The sequence below is a fragment of the Olea europaea genome, chromosome 3 (genome assembly GCF_002742605.1).
Source record: "Olea europaea var. sylvestris chromosome 3, O_europaea_v1, whole genome shotgun sequence".
In the NCBI taxonomy this organism is placed as follows: domain Eukaryota; kingdom Viridiplantae; phylum Streptophyta; class Magnoliopsida; order Lamiales; family Oleaceae; genus Olea; species Olea europaea.
The window spans coordinates 5,485,938-5,508,431 of record NC_036239.1 but is presented as its reverse complement, the minus strand read 5'-3'; the positions used below and the strand labels follow the sequence as shown (position 1 = coordinate 5,508,431).

Below are 22,494 nucleotides of genomic sequence, written 5' to 3'. Positions count from 1 at the left end.
TGGTGCTAGCCCTATTGAGAGTCTCTTTCGTTCTCTCTTCACAATAGAATTTTCCTATAATTTAACGATAAAACTTAAATATTAATTTTAAAAATATAATTTATAAGATCCACTATTATTACCGAGTTATCAATCACTATTTTTATCATGTTATAATTTCAATGACTTGTACTTCTCTAAAGTATGAGTCATTAAACACGTTAAAATGATTCAAAAGAAAGCATGAGCCCCACTAAATGGCAACGAGATAAGATTCTGTGATGGTAAACTCTTAAAGTAGCGGAGCATAATGGATATCATGTAAATTTTTATGAAGTATATGATCCCTCTGATGAAAGAAGATGTCCATAAGATTACATTACTACGAAAGTAAGATGATGTGATATTTTTCTTGCCAATGAATTGTTAGGAAGTGGTGACGAAAATCAAATTTAGTTTAAACTTAGAATAGAATTCAGCCCAAAATAATCTAATTCGGTTATTGGATCTCTTCACAATCACACTTAAGCAACTGATAAACTTGAAACATGCTATGTTTTTCTAACTTCTGTTGTCGTTTTTTGTATTGGGACCCACAATTTAATTAATGAATCATGCTACGTCCTTATCATTCGATAGTTTAAAACCCAGGTTACACAATCAAATTTTTTTCTTCCATTCATCTGCTACCACATACACATGTGTCAACCTCTCCATCATTTTCTTCGTTCAACATAGATTAATTCTTAATCAATCACCGGACTAATGAAGATTGATTAGGATGTTGCCCCCAAGGCATATCTCTCAGTGGTAAAGGGGAGGGCGGATAGGGCTCAGTGCGGCAGTGTGCAGAATTCGATTCTCCGCAAGGTGGAATTGGCTTTGTTGCAAGCGGGAGTTACCATATGGGTTAACAGCCTTGGCCTATCCATGTGCTCTCCATCCTGGCTCTTGGGAGGCACATCTTGCGATTTACCTCCTCAACGATGGCCCAGAGCAGGATCCGTGGAGGCTCTTAAGGTTGGGGTTCAACCTTTTTAAGATTGATTAGGATGTTTAAACATGCAGTGGCCCACGTGTTTTGCTTTGATACTTGTGTTAAGCTCTGACCACGTAATATCTCATTTATTATCTTTCTAGCACCTCACGTGACACCCACGTTTTCCGAACGTGGAAACTAAAATTAATCCAAAACCATTCATAGGAATTTCACACCAAAAATTATTAGACAATCAATCTAACGGAAGAAATTATTAGAAAATGTTAAGACCTATTGTTAAGTTGATGTTGTGCTAAAATTATGAAGGTAAAAATCGGTAAAAGCTCCAATCAATTTATGAGTTAAATTGAAAAAAGATTAGACATATCGAGTTTTTAGCTAAAAAATATTAAATAAATAAAATTGCTACTGATACTGACTAGGAACAATGATTTAAGGCTTGTAGTTGTAGACACGATTTTGATTTCAATATTTAGGTACTATTATTGAGGGGGAGATGAAAATTAATGGTTAGCGAGATAATGATAATCCTATTTTGTTCGTAGGAATACAAATTTCAAGAAAAAGAGAAATTACTATCGTATTATATGCAAGTAGTTTTATTCTACAGAATGATGTGAGAATCTTTGACTGAGATCAATAAGTTAATTGTAAGTTAACTAACATAAAGGTAAATTTTAAGTGATTAAAAGTTCAAAATAAGTCACTTGTTTTTAAGAATTAATTTTAAAAATAATTAAAAGTAACTTTATGTTTTTTATGTTTAGATAAACATGGGATTACTTTGGGAAATGAGTAAGTATTTATGAAAATCAGTAAAGTTTGAGGAAAAAAAGGGTATGAATTCACATGCTGAAGCCTTTCGTGTCATATTGTCTCCTTCTCACCCGCATCCAATCATTTGTGACCCCAATTGCAAAATATAAATTCTTTTAATTATAAATTTACTAATTTGTATTGAATTTGAAATTTGGTAGCAATTTAGTTCTTTCTATAGTTTCATCGTAATCTTGCTGGACGAAGATTTAACATTTCCACTTCTCTCACTTATTTTTTGTGTATTATTTGCATGTACTATTCGTTATTAAATTTTTCGTTGGTAAAAATCACATGAGTGTCAACTAATCATGAAGAAGACATTAACAAATTAATCGATTCTCTAATTCCCGTATTTTAGAAAATTTGCATTCTAAATAATTTCATAAACGGAATTCCCATGACAAAATTTTTGGATCGATAATAATTAAAGCAGCATGTTAATCAATTTAATCTGTTGAAGAAATTTTGATAAATAAAGCTATAAATACAAAAGAATAAATATTGCTAATGACAGTCATAGGTACCGAAATAAATAAATAAAATAGTAATTCAATAATTCAATAACCTTAACTCTTGTTTGATGGTCATTGTTGTGCTAAATGATGTTGAAAAAAATGGTTTACGTGTAAAATATTTTATTGTATGAATATGTTATTAAAAACAAGTATGAGAAATAAATTATTTTTGTTTAAAGGGAGCCAAATAGGCTTTAATTTTCCAAAAAAAAAAAAATCGTAAATAAATGAGGTAATAAAATTTAACTGCAATTGAAATTTTCCATATGGATTAGAATAACATTTAAAGACAACTTATTCATGGATAGTTTTGTAGAAAAATAAAAATATTAAAAAGAATAAAATTTTGTTGAAACTGGAGCGATCGAATATCGAAAGATCATTGATAATAACTTATGGGGGTGCATTGATAATTATCAATATTATTTATCTTGATGATTCTATTTCAATTGTCGACATATAATGAATCATGTCAGAATTACCTCGACGATCATCAACGAAATTTTCTTTAGGATCAAAACTTCATTAACTTTTTTCATTATTATTGTCAAAAGGCCCCTCAACTATTTTATTTAAGACCTTCAAATTGTTTCAACGGTTGTCAATAGTTATATTAAATCTAAGTTTTGACCAAGATGAAGAGATGATTTGCTAACCTACAGCAAATTGGCACTTCATCTATTTCACAAAAATAGGCTTATTTTAATTTTCACACAAGTGAAAAAAAAAGTAACTAATAGAGATGAAAAAATAAATTTTTTAAATATATCTTTAGTTAAATAATGACTAAAATAAAAATAGTTCATATTTATCAATAATAATGTACTTAGATATAGACATATTAAAAATTAAAAAAATAATTATATTTTTAATAAGAAAAGTAATTTTTAATTTTGAAAAAAAAAAAAAACTATCAAATCATTATGGGACGGATAGCGTAATAATTTCGTATTTAATAATGGTGGATAAAGCAAAAGCGAAAAAGACAAAGGAGAATAATGGAAGAAGTTAATGGTCATTAGGAAATGATGAGACAAAGACTGCTCCTGAAGACTACAATCATATATTCCCGATGAATACACAGAAAATGTAATAATTACTTTTGTGGTCCACTAAACATTTTTTATTTTATTATTAATTTCACTTTTTCTTATTTGGTTCCCTCTTCTCTAATCTCTTGCTAGCTCCTATGTTGATTTTTGGTCACGTCAAATCGGTCCCAACCCTGTAAAACTTTCCTATCAGCACTTGTTTATGACAGGCACTACAAAAAGAAATAAAAACAAATTGCAATGAACCGAGTACGGTTCACTGGCCTCACTGATTGGGGGTCGGGCCGCACACGCATCAAAAAAAGAGCAAAATCATATGTACAGAAGAACTCCTACAGAACAAACTCATAAGATCGATTCCGCGCGGGACCCATGAACAATAAAAAATTGAAAGAAAAATGCCGACCTCCCCCATTTGAGTGTAGTCTGTAAAGCCCCTTTAAGTGCCTATTCTATACATGTAGTACAGTTCTTAAAAAAAATGTGGGGCCTGCCCCCGCCCCTCTTTCTCACCTAGCAGGGACCTGTGAAATGGAAAATGCCCAATGTATAGGAAATATTTCATAGATCTTCTACGAGATAGTATCATGAGGGTGGACCCAATGTGACTATTTTATTGGGATGGATTTCACTACTGTGTGTATTCTGTAAAATATCTGTATCATTTTTTCTGTAAGTATATGTGACCTAAATTAAGGTCCACTATTTGACAATCATTATTTTTAAATTCCTTTTTTTTAATTTTTTGTACATATCCATTTTTAATCGCACATTAATATAATAAAATATTTTACACATAAAATTTTTATTCAAATGATTATATTTTCTTAATCTGTGTGAAAATGAAAATAAAGTCTTAACTTTATAGAACCGGCGAAATAATTTATTCAAATTCAGTTTGAACCACATATTTAATCCTTGTTTAATCCTAATTATTTTTAAAATACATTTTTCTCTCACTTTTTTTCAATCACACATTTTTCAATAAAATAATATTACATGCAAATTTAAAACTTTACTTTATTTTTTATTCACACATTCTCCATCAATTTACTATTCCAAAATAATGGGGCTCAAACAGACACTTAAGAGACCCACATTTTTTATCAACTTTTCTAGTACACACATTTTATTACTCTTATCAAAATTGACTACTTTTTATCTAAATCATTGATCTCCGGTTCATTTCACCATTCCAACTAGTGAATAAGTAAGATTCATTTTTTTAATAAAATCTTTTGCATACACAGGCCTATAAGTAACGGGATTTTACAATAGTACGAATAGCTAAGGAACAAACGCGATGCAAATAACATTTTGTATATGTTCTAAGAGTAGTGCTACATTACCAAGGCCAATGTAGCCCTAGTAAAGAAGAATAACCTATGTTGTAATCGTAATTTTCAACTTCGAGTCCATGACCCAATTGTACTTCCGTATAACAAAGGCTTACAAGTCATGCCTACACAATAGGCACCGAATGCCTTTTAACTCTTTGAAGATAAAGGTTCATTTTTCTACAGAACTAGCTTCAAGATAGCGTTAAGTATTGCATGAATGGTCGATGAGAACCTAGAATCAATATATAGTTGCAACCAATGGCCAATTTACTACGGGGAAAGTGGGATCAGCTGTCCCACATTTAATTTCAAAATTTTGATCTATAAACTAAATTTAGTTATACGATTTTGTCCTTCATAATTAAAATTTCAATTATACTACATGTACATAATAATTTACTTTTATAAACTCCAAAAATTCGTTGTGCAAATCCTACCTCACTCCTTTGCAAAGTATGTAACCATATGCAAAGAGTATGAAGTGGTCGCAAAATAATATGCGAGCCCTCTTTTCATTCAACCTAGTTATAGGCTATGAAGATACACAAAAAATGGGATATTTGTAACGAAATCAATTATCAAGAAGCAGTCATCTGTCATTACTCTTAAATAACTATATCACTCTAGAGTTTGGAGGGAAATCTATAAATAACCTCTCATTTCAATAAGACATGCAATTCAAATATCTTCATCTCAAATAATTATATTTCTTCTTACTTCTATCTGAGCATCCAAATTAGTAAGTTTAGAAGACAAAGGGAGGAAACGTTGACAAAACTCCCGCATCTAATGCACCCTCGTGGCAAAGAAGAAATAGATACTTCAAGCCTCTCGGGGTATAACCCAGTGATGCACAGGATAGAAGTGAGGTAGTCTCAACTTTGCTGGCAGTCGCAGTGTGAAAGTTTAATTTTTGAGATATGAATTAAACTCTTTGTGGACATCAGTGTACGGGCAAGCTCTTGTTCCCTGACCTGCTGAGACACATCTCGCTATTTACCTCCCTTACGATACTCCAAAGATGGGGCGGTGGAGGCCCTCAAGATTAGGGTTCAACCTTTAGAAATAGATACTTCAAATGCAGGGCTAGACCCTAGCATAAATAGGAGTCTTTGGGATCAAGAATAGGTACAAACTCACTTGCAGCTTTCTTTTTTCTAAGATCTCTAACTGGACTCAAAGAAGAGAGATACGCATATTCTACAGAAGATGAGCTTAAAGCTCTAGCAATAGAAGCCTGTAATGGGGGTCGCTTGGAAGGAGCGTCGATCGCCCGCTAGCATACTTCTTAGGAGGAGGCACAATGGAATTTAGGCACTTAGGGGCCATCAAAGATGTGGAACCCAAGTCAATTCGCTCTACAAAAGAAACAGAAAAATTGAATATTCTCCAAAAAGACAAAAAAGGTCTAGTAAAGCAAAGAAACGAAATAATTAATTTACTCAAACTAATCTAAATGCCGATATCATGAGATTTTGGATTAGAAGAGCTTAGTAATGTCTCAGCTTTGCAAGCCTCAAAGTTCAAATTCAGAATTGGTGCTATCAAAGTACGAAGATTTTTAAGGGTTTGATCTCGAAGGGACATTTATTCTGCATGAATGTAATTAAATAAAAAAAAGGGGAAAAGCATGTAAAGGTTGAATACTCACTAGAATCGCCATAAAGACGAGGCATAATTACTATAGAATGAGGGTCATTGGGATATAGCCCTAATTACCGCGCAAAGAAAATGTCTTTCCTCCAATCATGTATTTTATTGGGTGTAGTGATGAGTTTGTAGGAATTGGTTTAAATATTAAATGAAAAGGTGTGTAAAAATTGGAAAATGAAAAGGTGTGACTACGTGTCAACTTCGATCAAATATTCGGACTTGATCTGATAGTCAAATTACAAAAGTAAATAGACCAACTTATTCAACTCGTCGAGTAGATCGTCGTGGTGTATTTGGAATCTCAAAACCAATTCCGGATGAATGAGAAATTGTGGACCACATTTGGAAGAAATGAAGTGTTGCAAATTTTCGAAAGGTGCAAGTTTTGGCCAAGTGTTGCAACTTTTTTTAAATGATGCATGTTTTGGCCCGCACTATTTCATTTGCACCCTTTCTACATATATAAATAGAATCCTATGGACATACCAATTGCATTGTGCATTCATTCCCCTCTTGCAATTCTCTTCTTTCTAATTATATAGTATTTCATACATTTCTTCTGTAGAGAGGAAATTCTGTCAAAAGTTCATCGATTTCTTGTCGTTTGAAGTGCTGCTACCACAAGTTGTAACTCTATTATATCTTGGGAGACAAGTGTCATTCACCGTGAGCACCGTAGCGAGGCAATTTGTCTGAAGGAAAGAAATAACGTCTCACCTTAGAGTATTCTCTATTTCTACTCCTTCTTAATCATTGTTTTGCGTAATCTTTATACCGAAACTCTGTCCAGATTTTCATTCATATAAATTGTGTTTTGATCATATTCTTGCGGGTTAAAACTGGTCAAACAAATATATCAAAAACTAACCCTTACATAACCCTTTTTATAAGTCGTCTCCAACAATCTTAAGACAAATTTGTGTGTCTTTGTGGTTGGTTGTGGATAAATATTACTTTGTTTGAATAGTGCGTTGTGTACTATTCCTCCACCAATATTATCATCATTTTGTTGAACTTTTGTTTGTGTAACAGAAATGACTACCATCGGGACTTCGTCAAGTCAAAATGGTTCCAATAATGTGGTACCACCCATGGCTATACTATTGAATAATTTTACTATCCCACATGGGAAAAGTCGAAAAAATTTGCAGGAGTAGATTTCAAGAGGTGGCAACAAAAGATGTTGTTTTATCTCACCACTCTTAATTTGGCTAAATTTCTAAAGGAAACTGCACCGACTGTACAAGAAGGGGAAAATAATTGTGAATCGATTATTGCTTTGGATGCATGGAAACACTCGGACTTCCTATGCAAGAACTATATCCTAAACGCATTGGATAATATACTATATGGGGTGTATAGTTCAAAGGAATCAGCCAAGAAATTATGGGATTCTTTGGAGACAAAGTTCAAGATTGAGGATGCCGGAACAAAGAAGTTCATTATTGGCAAATTTTTGGACTACAAGATGGTAGATTCCAAAACTGTAATTAGTCAAGTGCAAGAGATTCAAGTCTTGTTACACAACATCCATGCCGAGAAAATGGAATTGAGTGAATCATTCCAAGTGACTACCATTATTGAGAAACTCCCCCTATGTGGAGAGATTTCAAAAATTACCTCAAGTACAAACGCAAGGAAATGAATTTAGAAGAATTGATTGTGCGCTTGAAGATTGAAGAGGACAATCGAAAAATCGAACAGAGGCCGGTTGATCAAGATGGTGCAAATTTTGTTGAAATGGAATCAAAAGCAACAAACAAGAAACGAAAGGCTCCTAATTATGCACCGCGAAGAGACAATTCCAAGAAGGCTAAGAATTTCAAAGGGCATTGTCACAACTGTGGCAATGCTGGACATCGTTCAAGTGAATGTCGAAAGCCAAAGAAGAATGCTCAAGCCCACATGGTTGCAAATAATACTCTATCCGATGGACTGCAAGAAATGAGTTTATCCGTAGTAGTGTCCGAATGCAACATGATTGGAAATATTAGAGAATGGTGGATTGACACCGGCGCTACCGGCCATGTGTGTGCGGACAAGGGGATGTTCTCCAACTATCAAGAATTGAATGGGGAACAACTATACATGGAAAATTCTGCAAGTTCCAAAGTTGAAGGACAAGGCAAAGTCACTTTGAAGATGACATCCGGGAAAGAACTCGTCCTCAAAAATGTCCTATATGTGCTGGATATAAGAAAGAATTTAGTGTCCGGGTCTCTACTTAATGATTTTAAACTTGTATTTGTATCCGATAAATTTGTGTTGTCTGAAAATGAGATGTATGTAGGGAAATGATACATGTGTGATGGAATGTTCAAGTTGAACGTTCTTACAATTGTACCGAAGCAAATCGTTATGAATAAAACTATAAATTTCGTTTACTTGCTTGAACTTTCATGATTGTGGCATAGTCGATTAGGACATGTGAATTATAAATCGTTGTGCAAACTAATGAATCAATGTTTAATTTCGGTGCATAAAATCAATCCTAATCATAAATGTGAAATATATGTTGTATCAAAATTGGCTAAAACACCATTCCATTCAATACAAAGGAACACAACCCCTCTTGAATTGATTTATAGCGATATATGCGATCTAAAATTTGTACAAATTCGAGGTGGTAAGAAATACTTTGTGACATTTATTGATGATTGTACAAAGTTTTGCTATGTCTTTCTTTTGAGAAGTAAAGACAATGCCTTAGATGCATTCAAGACCTATAAGGCTGAAGTTGAAACACAACTTGAAAAATGAATAAAAAATATTCGTAGTGACAGAGGAGGTGAATACGGGGCACCGTTTAAAGACTTTTGTTCTGAACATAGAATTGTTCATCAAACAACGGTACCTTACTCTCCTCAATCAAATGGTGTTACATAACGCAAAAATCGAACACTTAAAGAAATGATGAATGCCATGTTATAAGTTCGGGTTTACCACAGAACATGTGGGGGATGCTATTTTAATGGCAAATAGTCTTCTTAATAAAATACATCTTAAGAAAATGGAAGAGATACCATATGAACTATGGAAAGGCTATCCTTCATCCTACCAATACTTGAAAGTGTGGGGGTGTTTGGCTAAGGTTGAGGTACCTAAACCTAAACAAGTGAAAATCGGTCATAAACGATAGATTGCATATTTATTGGATACGCCAATAATAGTAGTGCATATCGGTTTCTTGCACACAAATCCGAAATACAAGACGTACACGAAGGGACCATAATTGAATCAAGGAATGCGACATTCTTTAAAAATATTCTTCCTTATAAAGATAAGGAAAATACGAGTTCAAACAAGAGAACATATAAAACTATCAATGGAACTTCAAATGAGGAAGAACCAATGCGTAGTAAAAGGGCTAGGACTTCCAAGACATTTGGCCCAAAATTTCTAACCTATATGGTAGAGGATGATCCAAAGACTTTAGATAAAGCAACGTCTACACCGGAAGCACCGCATTGGAAAAAACTATTAATAATGAGATAGATTCTATAATACAAAATCATACATGGGAGTTGGTTGATTTACCTCCCGGTAACAAGCCTTTAGAATGCAAATGGATATTCAAAAAGAAATTGAAAACTGACGGATCCATTGATAAATATAAGGCTAGATTGGTTGCTAAAGGATATAAGCAAAAGGAAGGACTTGATTTCTTTGATACCTACTCACCATGACTAGAATCACGTCGATAAGGTTGTTAATTGCAATTGCGACAATACACAATCTTGAGATTCATTAAATGGATGTAAAAACAGCATTCCTAAACGGTGAGTTAGAAGAGGAGATTTACATGGAGCAACCTGAAGGGTTCGTTTCTCCTAACCAAAAACACGAAGTGTGTAAACTTGTTAAATCCTTGTATGGATTAAAACATGCTCCTAAACAATGGCACCAAAAATTTGACAAAACAATGTTGTCAAATGGATTCAAGATCAACGAATGTGACAAATGTGTATTTATTAAACATACACCGTAGGCCTATGTAATTGTTTGTCTATATGTGGACGACATGTTAATAATGGGTAATAGTTACGAAATGTTACTTAACATAAAAAAGATGCTAACAAAGTATTTCGATATGAAAGATATGGGTGTGACAGATGTAATCTTAGGGATTAAAATCTCTAGAACGCAGGATGAAATTGTACTTTCACAATCTCACTACATAAAAAAAGTACTTAAGAGGTTTGACGTGTTTGAGGAAAGTCCTGCGAGAACTCCTCTTGATCCGAGTATGCACTTAGTCAAGAATACGGGAGAAAGCATATCACAACTAAGGTATTCACAAATAATTGGCAGTCTTATCTACATTACAAACTGCACTCGACCGGATATTGCTTTTGCGGTGAATAAACTTAGTAGATTTACAAGTAATTCAAACCGTGATCATTGGAAGGCTTTGACGAGAGTTTTAAGGTACTTGAAGTATACCTTAACCTATGGATTACACTTCACAAAATATCTTGTGATACTAGAAGGATATTGTGATGCAAATTGGATATCCGATATGAAGGATTCCAAGTCCACTAGTGTTATGTATTCACCATTGGTGGAGCTGTTGTATCATGGAAATCAACAAAACAAACGTGCATAGCTCGATCAACGATGGAATCTGAGTTTATTGCTTTGGACAAAGCTGGAGAAGAAGTAGAATGGCTTCGAAATTTCTTAGAAGATATTTCATGTTGGCCCAAGCCAGTACATGCGATAAGTATACATTGTGATAGTCATCAGCAATTGGAAGGGCTCGAAGCAGCATGTATAATGGTAAGTCTAAACATATTCGTCATAGACACAACACCATTAAGCAACTGATCTCAAATAGCGTTATCTCCATAGATTATATAAAATCAAAGGAGAATATTGTGGATCCACTGACGAAAAGTTTGTCTAGAGATCAAATGCGTTGCCTATCGAGAGGAATGTGATTAAAGCCTACTACATAAGAGTTTTTGTAATGGTAACCCTACCTTGTTGACTGAAGATCCTAAGATCTTGGTTCAAAGGGACAACTAAGTTGTGAAAATTCCATGAAGCACTTAGGAAATTAGAATTCCTAACTCATTCCCATGATACTAAAGTGCTTTCTGCAGAGTAAATAAAGGCTAAGATTATCTTTTAATGATTCCTATATCTTGATTAAGTCAAGTGAAGTAGGGCAGAATACTTTTAATAGGAGGTCATCGATGTAAGTGTGAAGTGGGGCTGCTTCAATAAGAATTGTTTAAGGTTTGAATTCTTTAAACACTTATGAAACCAAGAAGGGTTCAGGGCCAAAATGAACCAAGTCATGAGAACTAAGTACAGAATATGGAAGATATTTGTGTGAGTACTGTTGTCTTGATTTACACCAAAGGCTGAGTGGTTGAAGACCTATGGTTCACCAATTAGCCGAGTAAGTCCGATAGTATTTCACTAAGGGAGGTTCAAGGCCAGAAGCCACCATCCCTGATGCAGTATTTTTCCACACCCTCTCTACATTGCATCATATCATCGCATTTGCATATGCGTACTTGAATTTCCATTCATGTGGGGGATTGTAGGAATTGGTTCAAATATTAAATGAAAAAGTGTGTAAAAATGGAAAATGAAAAGGTGTGACTACATGTCAAATTCGACCAAATATTCGGACTTGATCCGATGGTCAAATTACAAAAGTAAATAGACCAACTTATTTTACTCGTCGAGTAGATCGTCGTGGTATATTTGAAATCTCGAAACCAATTTCGGATGAATGAGAAATTGTGGATCAAAGTTGGAAGAAATGAAGTGTTGCAACTTTTCGAAAGGTGCAAGTTTTGACCAAGTGTTGCAACTTTTTTGAAATGATGCTTGTTTTGGCTCACATTACTTCATTTGCACCCTTTCTACATCTATAAATAGAATCCTATAGACATGGTTTTGGACATGCCAATTGCATTGAGCATTCATTCTCCTCTTGCAATTCTCCTCTTTCTAATTCTATAGCATTTCATACATTTCATTTATAGAGGGAAAATTCTGTCAAAAGTTCGTTAGTTTCTTGTGATTTGGAGTGCTGCTACCACAAGTTGTGAATCCATTGTATTTGGGGAGACAAGTGTCATTCACCGTGAGCACAGTAGCGGGGCAATTTGTCTTAAGGAAAGAGATAATATCTCGCCTTGGATTATTCTCTATTTCTACTCCTTCTTAATCCTTGTTTTGCGTAATCTTTATACCGAAACTCTGTCCAAATTTTCATTCATATAAATTGTGTTTTGATCACGCTCTTGCGGTTTAAAACTGGTCAAACAAATATATCAAAAATCAACCCTTACATAACCCTTTTTATAAGTCGTCTCCAACAGAGTTTTGGATATGTTTTGAGAGAGTGATGATTAAAATAATAATACCGTGGTTGTGTAATATCACCACTTTTACCATATTATATATAGAAAGAAAAACATCTGGAAAAAATTTTCCCCTATACCTGCAATGTTACATAATAAAAACGACCCAACCATATGGCTCCGTGCATTTATAGTAAGTTGGGTGGAGACACTATTAAAGAATGACAACATAATGCGAAACAAGGGTGAAAAGAAAGTCAAAGCCCTATATCCATCGAACACGTATGAATAGCTATAAAATTATAGGAAGGACAATTCTCAATTTGAGACTGCCTAAGACAAATCTATTCCACATCATCAGGGACATCAAAGCGCTTCCAAATTTCACCAAAATCTTTCTTAGTAATATTTGGAAATACCTTTGAGGTTTCGAAAGTCTCTCTTCTGCTAGTAGTCAAAGTTTCGTGAGCCTCATCAGCCCTACATTGGGAATTACCACCCTGACCATGAAGTTTTGGGATAGACCCAGACCATGAAGAAGAAGGCGCATCAGTATATGAATCCCTGAGTCGAGAACCTTCAATCTCGGATTCCTGAAAATATTTTGAGAATCACTCTAGAAAGATATAATGGTAAAGGAAAGGTATAAAGACTCTGAGAAAGATGAATAGGAAAAGAAGTAAGAAAGAATAGGTTTCAAAAATAATTGTAAACCATTAGATAGCGTGTTTAGACGAATCACAACCAACCAAATTACTCTAGCAATCGCAACCATTGAATGTTAAGAGGCACATGATTAAGAAATTAAAAAAACTTGACTTGATTAAACGTATCTGACATGCACATTAAATACGTTACAAGCCATCAGCATCGAAACACGCTGAAAGGCATTACAGTACACACAAATAACTGTAGTAATCATAGCATGTCCCCTCAAAACAAACCAACGTCACCCACCACTAGCAAAGAAAAGTATATAAGCAACAATAAGTTCGTCGAAAAAAATAAAAAAAAAAAAAAAAGGAAAAAAAGTTCTAGAATTCTCTGCGAACCCTATTGCACTCTTCGCAAAGTATGTAACCATATATAAAGGGAAAGAAAGCATGAAGGGTCCTCATAATATTACGCGAGCCCTCTTTTCGTCCAGGCTAGTCACGTGCTGTTAAGATGCATGAAAAGCGATGTATTTGTAACAAAATTTGTTATCGAGAAGCCGCTATCTATCATTCATCTAAACAACTAAATTGGCCCAAAACTTAAAGGAAAATCTATTAACACCCCCTCATTTCAAGAATAAGGCCTGTAATTCAAATATCTCATTCTCAAATAGCTATTTATATTCTTGCTCCTGTTTGAGTATCCAAATTAGTGAGTTCAGGAAGAAAAAATTATAGATAGATGAGTAGAATTTATTGATTTGATTTTTATGATTAACAGCATACACATAATGTAGTGATATATAATTAAGTCAAAATTGTTTCACCAAATAAAAAATAAAAATAAAAATTACCCACCCTCTTTTTGACACATCATCTGTATGTAAACCATTATAAAATTTCATTATGCACAGGTGACGTTATTCTTGAAATTTTGTACTTCAAACTGTTAGAACCAAACGATATTATAGTATTTTGGCAATGATAAAAATTTTCAGTACCTGTACCACAACTTCTTCGCACTTCAACTCTCCACCTTTCAAGACTTCTATTGTCCTCTTTTCTTTTTGCCCATTCTAAATACCGCGTAAACAATAAAACAAGAAAAGAGAAAATGTTTTGACGCTATGGGAAGAGAACATGTAATTTGAAGCTTGAAGAAAGAATGGGAAATCGAGAAATTTTCAATGACGGTGAGTTTACCTTTTCATTTTTATTTTTATTTTTTTGCTAAATCAAAGGTCAGAAAATAATTGTGTTTTTGGGGTTTTCAGTCTTGCAATTCTGTGTTTGCTTAAAATGCAATTTTTTTATTTTTTATTTTTTATTTTTTGCCATAAACAATTGAAACAAAACGATCAGCCAATTATTTGAGTTATTTGACAGATAACAAAGCAGATAGCAAAGCCCACTGACTTTTGCTGAAAAATTACTTGTTTGAGCCACATCTTAAGGAAAAAATAGATTTTGAAATAATGACTTTTTTGATGAATTTATAGTTAACAAATAGAAAGGAAAAAAAATGATTTACATGTAAAATTATTTTATGAAAAAATGTGATTAAAAATGAATATTGAAAAAAATGAAGCTCAAGCTAAGTGCGATAACTCTAGCTTTTTGGGATATAGATTCTTTTTCAATCCTTGTGCAGTCATTTAAGTAGAAACTATGCAACATTGTTTGATGATGGATATACAAAATTAATGTTTTATTGAAGTACTTTTTTAGACAACATAACATTTCATATCAATTTTTTATAATATTGGAACTATAATTTATATTATCACTTAATTTGACCCCAGAATTATACAATCCTTGCTCCTCTCCTGGTTGCAGCATGATTCCAAATTCCTATTAACAATGGTATTGATACAATACAAACTCAAATAAACAAAAGGTCAAAGTAACCATACTTCAGAACGTTCACAACTTTTAAAAAAAAAGGAAAGGAAGAGAAGCTTTTCCTCCCACCTATAACGGTGGTTCATTATAAGTCTGATGATCATAGTACGGAGGTCCTTGGTTTGTTGCAGTTGGCGGATATAGTGTAGGAACCGACGTCATCATTCCAGCTTCATAATTACTGCACGATTCAATAAACAATGAACACCAAGAATATAAATTCAGCAACTCTCATCAAAAATATCAAAAGATGATTATTATGATTTATCACAAAGTAAATAACTGTAACTCCATCCCATGTACAAGCACACCGAAGCCTTGCTATATTTTATTGCTCCCATGACCACCCAATAAATATGTATCCATTATTCAGTGAGAATGATTTAATTTATCCTGATACTCAGTCGTGTACATATCCGACAAGAATGCTACGAAACACGACTATTTATTATAATATCCATCCATAAATATGAATACTCTCAACCATTTAGACTAATAACAATCTAGCGTTCAAAAATCATCTCGTAACTGCCTGTAGAAACACAGTAGATACTAAAGATTGTATTATAGTTTGATATTTTCAAAATGAATACACTGATTTGAACCCAAAAATTATCTTCGTTTCATTTTTTATTTTTTTTTCAAAAAACATTTAGAACAATTACATAATTACTACTAATTTCATTTTTATTGACAACAAGGTCGTATAGAGTATATAATATTACAAAAGCAATCACAGCAAGACGTAAACATGTCAAGTTTTAAGATTTTAGGTGATAAACCTGTTCGCATAAAATGCATGAGCATGGTCGTATCCTTGGTACAGAGTATTTGACATATCAGGCCTGCACGGGCAATAAAATGCTGAACTTTTTGGTTCAAATAAATAATCAACACATATCAGAAGGAAAAAATTTAAGCAACTCACATCGTCTGTTGTGTGGCAACTTGTTGAAGTTGACTAGCTGCTTGTGGCAGTTGACCACCAGCTTGTCGCATCAATTCAGCATATACATATTCATCGACCCGTTGCTTTGCAAGGGCAACCTGTTAAAGAGACAAAACATTTTACTGGTTTCTTATGCCTTTTTTTTTTTTTTTTTCCTGCCTTTATATGGAATGAAGAAGATCCATCAATGACAATGGCAAAAAAAGAGAAGAAACTAATAGTAGTGAGGAGAAGGATACAGGAATTGAATATATTTACTCTCACTGATTCTATTAAAAATGATGACATTTGAGCAGTGTTCTAAAAAGCGTGCATAGGCGGCGCCAAGGAGATGCCTAGGCACGATGCACAGCGAAAATGCCAAGTGGCTTGGCGCCTTATTCAACCATTGACCACTAATGTGCACCTAAGGGTGATTATTATCTTCTTCATTTTTAATTTTAACTTTTTTTTTAATAATTTTTTTTAAGTTAAAAACTTTTGAAAAGATGTATAAAGTTCCTATGAATCTATTTTAGATGTTAGATAGGTATTATTTTTAATTATTAAATAATTTTTTGATTGATTAAAATAAGAAAACGCATTTTTACGCCTATGCCACACCTAAATTCTCCTAGCCCATATCTTAACCTCCACGATCGCCACACATTACGCCTTTTAGAACATTGCATTTGACACTAGATTGCTTCGACAACTAGCAGTAGATAACAATTTGTTGTGTGATCACTATTTGAGAATTTATTATTTGTTACTATCAATCTGTGTTTTGTTTGCTTGCAATTTAGACTTTTAACTTTTGTAAATATGTTTTATCATGAACTTTCAACGTGATTTATGGTCTATTATGAGCATATTTTAATATTTTAAAATTCTTTTGAAGTATTTTATCGGTTTGCTTATAAGATTACAACTCAAAATTCCTAGATGCTCACCCTTGGTTCCCCAATTGAGTCTTTTTAAAAATTGTATGGGACCCAATTAATAAAATAAACTCCACAAACACCTACTTGTTAGCTGAAGACAACTATTTCCATTTATTTCCCCACAACGGCCATGGCACAGTTGCTTGTGGTGAGGCCATATAAGGATAGATAGCTGTTAGCATTCCTATCCAATAATAATAAAAGAAAAACAGACAGCTGCTTCACCTGCTGAGCACTACCACCTAAATGGATTTGCCTTTGTGATTGTTCACCTCTCCCACCATATACCTACAAAAGAAATGTGAAAGAGTGAGTGGACTCAACAGTAAGATATATCTAAGAAACCAATACAATGAAATGTCTAGAATCACTGAGGGAATATTTGATTTTAATTTTTATCCCAAAGGCCCCAAACTGTGACACAGTAGATTTTGAACCTATCAAGTCTGATAGACCAGTATGGTATTCACTTTCCATATAATACTGTAACGAGGCTACTTGGAATTTTTGTAGTAGTTGTACTTACTAGCTTCCTATGCAGGTCCAAATGCAACATTGGACAAAACGCCATCACTAACTACCAAGCATGCATTTTTTACAATTACTAGCTTCCTATGCAGGTCCAAATGCAACAATGGACAAAACGGCATCACTAAACTACCAAGCATGCATTTTTAACATTGTCATTACTTATTATCAAATAACTTCTTCAATAATGAATAATATTTTGCATGTGTGAATGCAGAAATCCTAAATTTCTTAGGGAAGTACAATGAACATCCAGCCCTCTCAACTATCTTCCCATAACCTTCTCAATCTCTTCATTCAAGAAAATGAAGGCCTCAAGCCTTTACCAATCCAACCACTCTCCATTCACGTCGCGCCTGATGCTCATAAAGAAACTTGATATTTAAAAACGTGAGATCCAGCTACCGTAAAGCTAACAATAAGGTTTGAACAATATTCAACAAACCTTGATAGTTGCTCCAGACTCATTCCTGATCCTAGAAATGTTTGCACCAAATCTTCCAATCAAACCACCAACCAGATTTTCAGGAACCATCAGATCCAGATTTACGTATTCAGCTGCAAGATTGGTTGTCCTAAAGATGATGTCGTTATGAGAAATATATTAAGATTACACGCAACAGCACATTGCAGCAATCAAAAATCACATAAATGGTATGGTAATGATGTAATAACCTGAAGTAGGATCCACATAGTGTTGAGCAGGCCGAGGAAAGCCAGGCTTAGGATTATAAGATGGGCTGATAGAGATTACTTGTTTAGGTGGGTTGTCCCTATAATTTGCAGACAAAGTGAGAATCGAGAAACAAAGATTTTAACCAGAAGTAACATTATAAATTTATCTAATCAAAATCTACCACCTCAGCTGGCATCCAATTTCCACCACAGCCCTCAAAACTGAAGGAATGTCTCCTGCAACCTGGGAAAAAAAGAGCACACATCTTTAAACATCAGATCAAAAAAGAATAAGCAAAAACAAAGATTAAATCAAGAAAAATATCTTGCTCAAGAGAAAATGTTTCTAACTTTTCCACATTCAATTAAAACCATTTCTCACTCGTACACAGAAGTTACTTGGATACAGTTTGGATATAGTTAATATTCAAAATGTTGAGCAGATAAGTCTTTCTGTTTCAAACTAGCACTAGCAGATCAAGTCATGCAACCTGAACTCTAAAAGACAAAGAGTATCCCAAGTTCCAAGTCTCTCTATCCCCAAAAGTGAAGTTTTATTTCGTTGCCTGGAAATTTTCCCCAAAGAAAGGCACAAAATAACGTAATCCCAGTAGATTATCATCCCTGAATCCAAGTGAACACATGACTACACATAACTTCGAGGAACAGTTGTGGAAGGTAAGGTATGTATTGCAGTTCGTAGAGCACGTTAGAAGGATGGGCAAAGTGTAAGAAGATGGGATCAGAAAAGAGAATGACCCCAAAATGTACCAGGTAATCCACAAAAAACTATGTGCATCTCTGGTTCCTTTCCTTTTTCACATACATCTGGCCATTTAAACCAGTGATTGATATAATTCTTTTCTATCTTAAAGTTTATACAGGTCGTTATCGATGCATTATCTTATGCATCGATAACAATCATTTATAAGGGCACGGATGCACTATTAAACTTTTGAACTACTAACATATGATGTGCCAAATATTGTTTTGCAATGAGAACAACTAGGATCTCACCTGGACCACTCGATCTGACTCGTGAGCAGAGGCACAGGGGGGTAACTGATTTGGAGAAAGGACTGTAATGGTTGCTCCAGAAGAATTCCTCAAGTTCTCGATATTTTGACCAGAAACACCAATTAAGCCACCTGCTTGAGTACCAGCAATCAAGAGCCTTACTGTATTAGCTGCCACGTGTCCAGCACCAACTTTCACAGCCTCCACATTTCCCTCGTCGTCCTATAGATTAGGTAAGCATATACTGTATCAGCCCAAATTGATAAACAATTCCATGTTCCCACATTTAACCATGCAAGACTCATGTCCAAACAACTACTCTGAAATGTGATCTCTAAACAGAAGAAAAGGGTAAAAGAAAAGGTGTTCATGAATGCTATCTTTATTCAGATCGATGGACAGCATGACTGAGACAGAGAGCTGATCTAATGATGCACTTGTACTCATGCTTCATACTCACAAGTGATAAGCACCAAAAAAGTTCCAAAATCTCCTCTGATTAAAGAGTCAGTTGAGTCTCGCACCATTTCTTTCTGCAATTCATGTTTATCTTCCTTGGTTTGTTGTCACTAATCCAGTAATATTCTGGTAGACGAATAGCCAGCTAAACTCAGTGAGGCAACATCATTTCTAGATACACGTGTTCTTAAATGATTTTTTTTTTTTCCAGCATATCCACAAGTATCTCTTAAAGAAACGCTATGAATCATAAACGCCAACACACAATTTTCATTAAAAAACCGACATGACATGCTACTGACATGTTAATTAAAATAATATTCTTAAAACCCTCTTTTATAATTATACAGTAAAGCATCTAAAATATTCATATATTGAAAGTTAGGTGCCCTAATTTCAAAATATAACAAGGGCGATTGCTTTTAGCCCTTAGGGATATAATGACAAATTTTAAATTCTTTTACTGGCTAAGAAGGGAAAATTGCATCCTTTCAAGAATAATAAAGTCTAGATGAATTTACTCTGTCCCAATTGATTGATATTTCCCTTTAAGAAAATAAAAAAATTGATTCATATATAATTAGGCGTGTCTTTGTCTCCTAAAATAGAATAGTCATTTCTCAACTTAACAAGTAAAACACACTGGTTGGCCTTTCAATTAAGGTTAGTCAACTAGGTTCCCCCCAACTAAGCACGCATTTAACAATAGAGAAAAGGTCTGTCCTGTATACCACATTACCTTGAGGATCAAACTAACAATTTGATGAAGGGCATTTTCTGCATCAGAGAATACATTGTCACTGTCTTTAGAACTTATAATGATCACTCGCTCTTCATGTCGCTGTAAAACACAAAGTAAATTGAACTATCGCATATTAATATCAGATAATTGAACAAACATCAGGAAAATCTACTGTAGAAATAATGCATAATATGGATAAGTACAAAAAAAATGTCGAGTAAAAATGTTGAGCAGAACAAGCAAATAAAATCCAGAATTTGACATTAGTTCATTAGCCTATTAAAGAATACTACTCAGCCAAACAATACTCAAGAATGTCGCACATCATACTCTTATCTTATATTTCAAAAATGTCTTTTACATACTAAGGTTAATTAACTAGCAAACGGGATCATCTGAAATAACATGCAATGATCTTCCAACATAAACTTCTCTGCAGCTGAGAGACTATAATTACTTCATACCTTCCTTTTTCTCTTGTTTTACTTCAAACTTTATCATTACTAGAAATGCAAATACTTAGTTAATCCACAACTGCATGGATCTTAAAATTCAAAATGCCCTTTCCGCTTCACACCAAAGGTTCCACTTCACTTTTTCAGTTACAATTTACTCTTAAAATTGCTCGATCATACTATGTTTCTTCCTTCCCATCTCATCTACATTTATTTTATATGGTAAGAAATCATTAAAAGATTAAATCCTTATATTATTTTCTCCACTTAGAAACATAAGGTTAACAATTAAGAACATTTTAATTTCCCAAAGTTCCACTTAAGAGTATTTACCTAATTCATAAATTTAATGACTAAACAAATTCCCCTTCTATCCTTACCTCCGCATTTCAAATTACCTCAATTTTATTATTATTATTATTATTATTATTATCTTCCTTGGAAGCAAATAGCAATACACGGTCAGAGGTAAAAATCAACTTCTCTATCCAGAACAGGTAACTGTTGGATCCAATTTATCAAAGATTATCACGATACACAATGAAAAACAAAATTCAATCAAGATAACGCTATTTACGCACAGAAATGGCATCGGCGATCTTAATAGCGGCTTTTGTATCTTCGCGAATCTTCTGAATACGATGCCCCACTCTTCCTATAACTTTCCCGATCTGTCTCGAAGGCACCACGATGCGGTATATAACGTCGTGCGTCGCCTTCACACGACGCTTGGGTGCCGGAACATCGGTTGAAGTCTCCGCCGCATCATCTACCACCGTATCCTCTTCGCGAGGCCTTTTGAGATTGTTCCTAGTATTAACATCAGTAGTGGAACCGCTTGGATGATCAGACGTCACCGTAGCCGAAGACGGCGGATGATCCGGAAATGGTTCTGACGCTACTAGAAGACTTGTATCAGTGTTCGGATTCGGGCTAGGATTAGGGTTTATTTGTGTTTCCAGTTGAGCCATGGGTAGCGGAAAGGGGGAGAGAGAGATAACTGATCGGGAGATGACGCCTGGCGGCGCTATATCAAGGGTTTTTCCAGGTGTAACATGACGCATTTGTCCTCCCAAAATCCTGAATATTCCTATCCATTAGGTTTTAATTACTATGGTCACTAAACTTACCTTAAAATTACAAAACAGTCACTGAAGTTACAAACTTGCAGAAACGGTAGCTGAACTTACCTAAAAATTACAAAACGATTGCTGAAGTTACAAACTTGAAGAAACGGTTACTGAAGTTTATAGTGCTTTCACTAACGGCCACTACGTTAAGCCCCCATTTGGCCCCCATTAATTTTGATTATAATGAGGGAATAGTATTTTTATTTATTTTATTTTTTTTTTGAAAAATGGATGATTGTAAAAGTATGAAAAGTTTTCGATTTATGTGTAATATTCTTTTATTGAAAATTATGTGGTTGAAAATGTGAAAGAGAAAATTTTAATTTAATTTGGTGAGGTTTAATGGGAGCCAAACGGGTTCAAGTTGGTAGCATAAA

General features: G+C 34.2%; 1 protein-coding gene across 1 annotated transcript; it reads right to left on the bottom strand.

The window, feature by feature from the left end:
• Nucleotides 1-15,141: 15,141 nt before the first annotated feature.
• LOC111383571 (flowering locus K homology domain-like) lies at nt 15,142-22,051 on the bottom strand. Its single transcript, XM_023007689.1, has 10 exons — nt 21,569-22,051; nt 20,530-20,631; nt 19,332-19,553; nt 18,500-18,558; nt 18,315-18,412; nt 18,085-18,197; nt 17,337-17,399; nt 16,168-16,286; nt 16,022-16,084; nt 15,142-15,420 (listed from the first exon to the last, which is right to left on the bottom strand). Exons 1-10 carry the CDS (start codon nt 22,049-22,051, stop codon nt 15,309-15,311), a joined length of 1,434 nt encoding a protein of 477 aa, XP_022863457.1. The 3' UTR covers nt 15,142-15,308.
• Nucleotides 22,052-22,494: the final 443 nt, after the last annotated feature.

Bases quoted from the DNA above. Each gene is read 5' to 3' on its own strand.
- LOC111383571 (XM_023007689.1), bottom strand. From the start codon at position 22,051: ATGCGTCATGTTACACCTGGAAAAACCCTTGATATAGCGCCGCCAGGC. The intron at 19,554-20,529 runs GTAATGTGGTAT...CCTAATCTATAG, and splicing joins TTGTTAGTTTGATCCTCAAG to GACGACGAGGGAAATGTGGA. The intron at 16,287-17,336 runs GTGAAGCAGCTG...TCTCTTTAACAG, and splicing joins TAGGTGGTAGTGCTCAGCAG to GTTGCCCTTGCAAAGCAACG.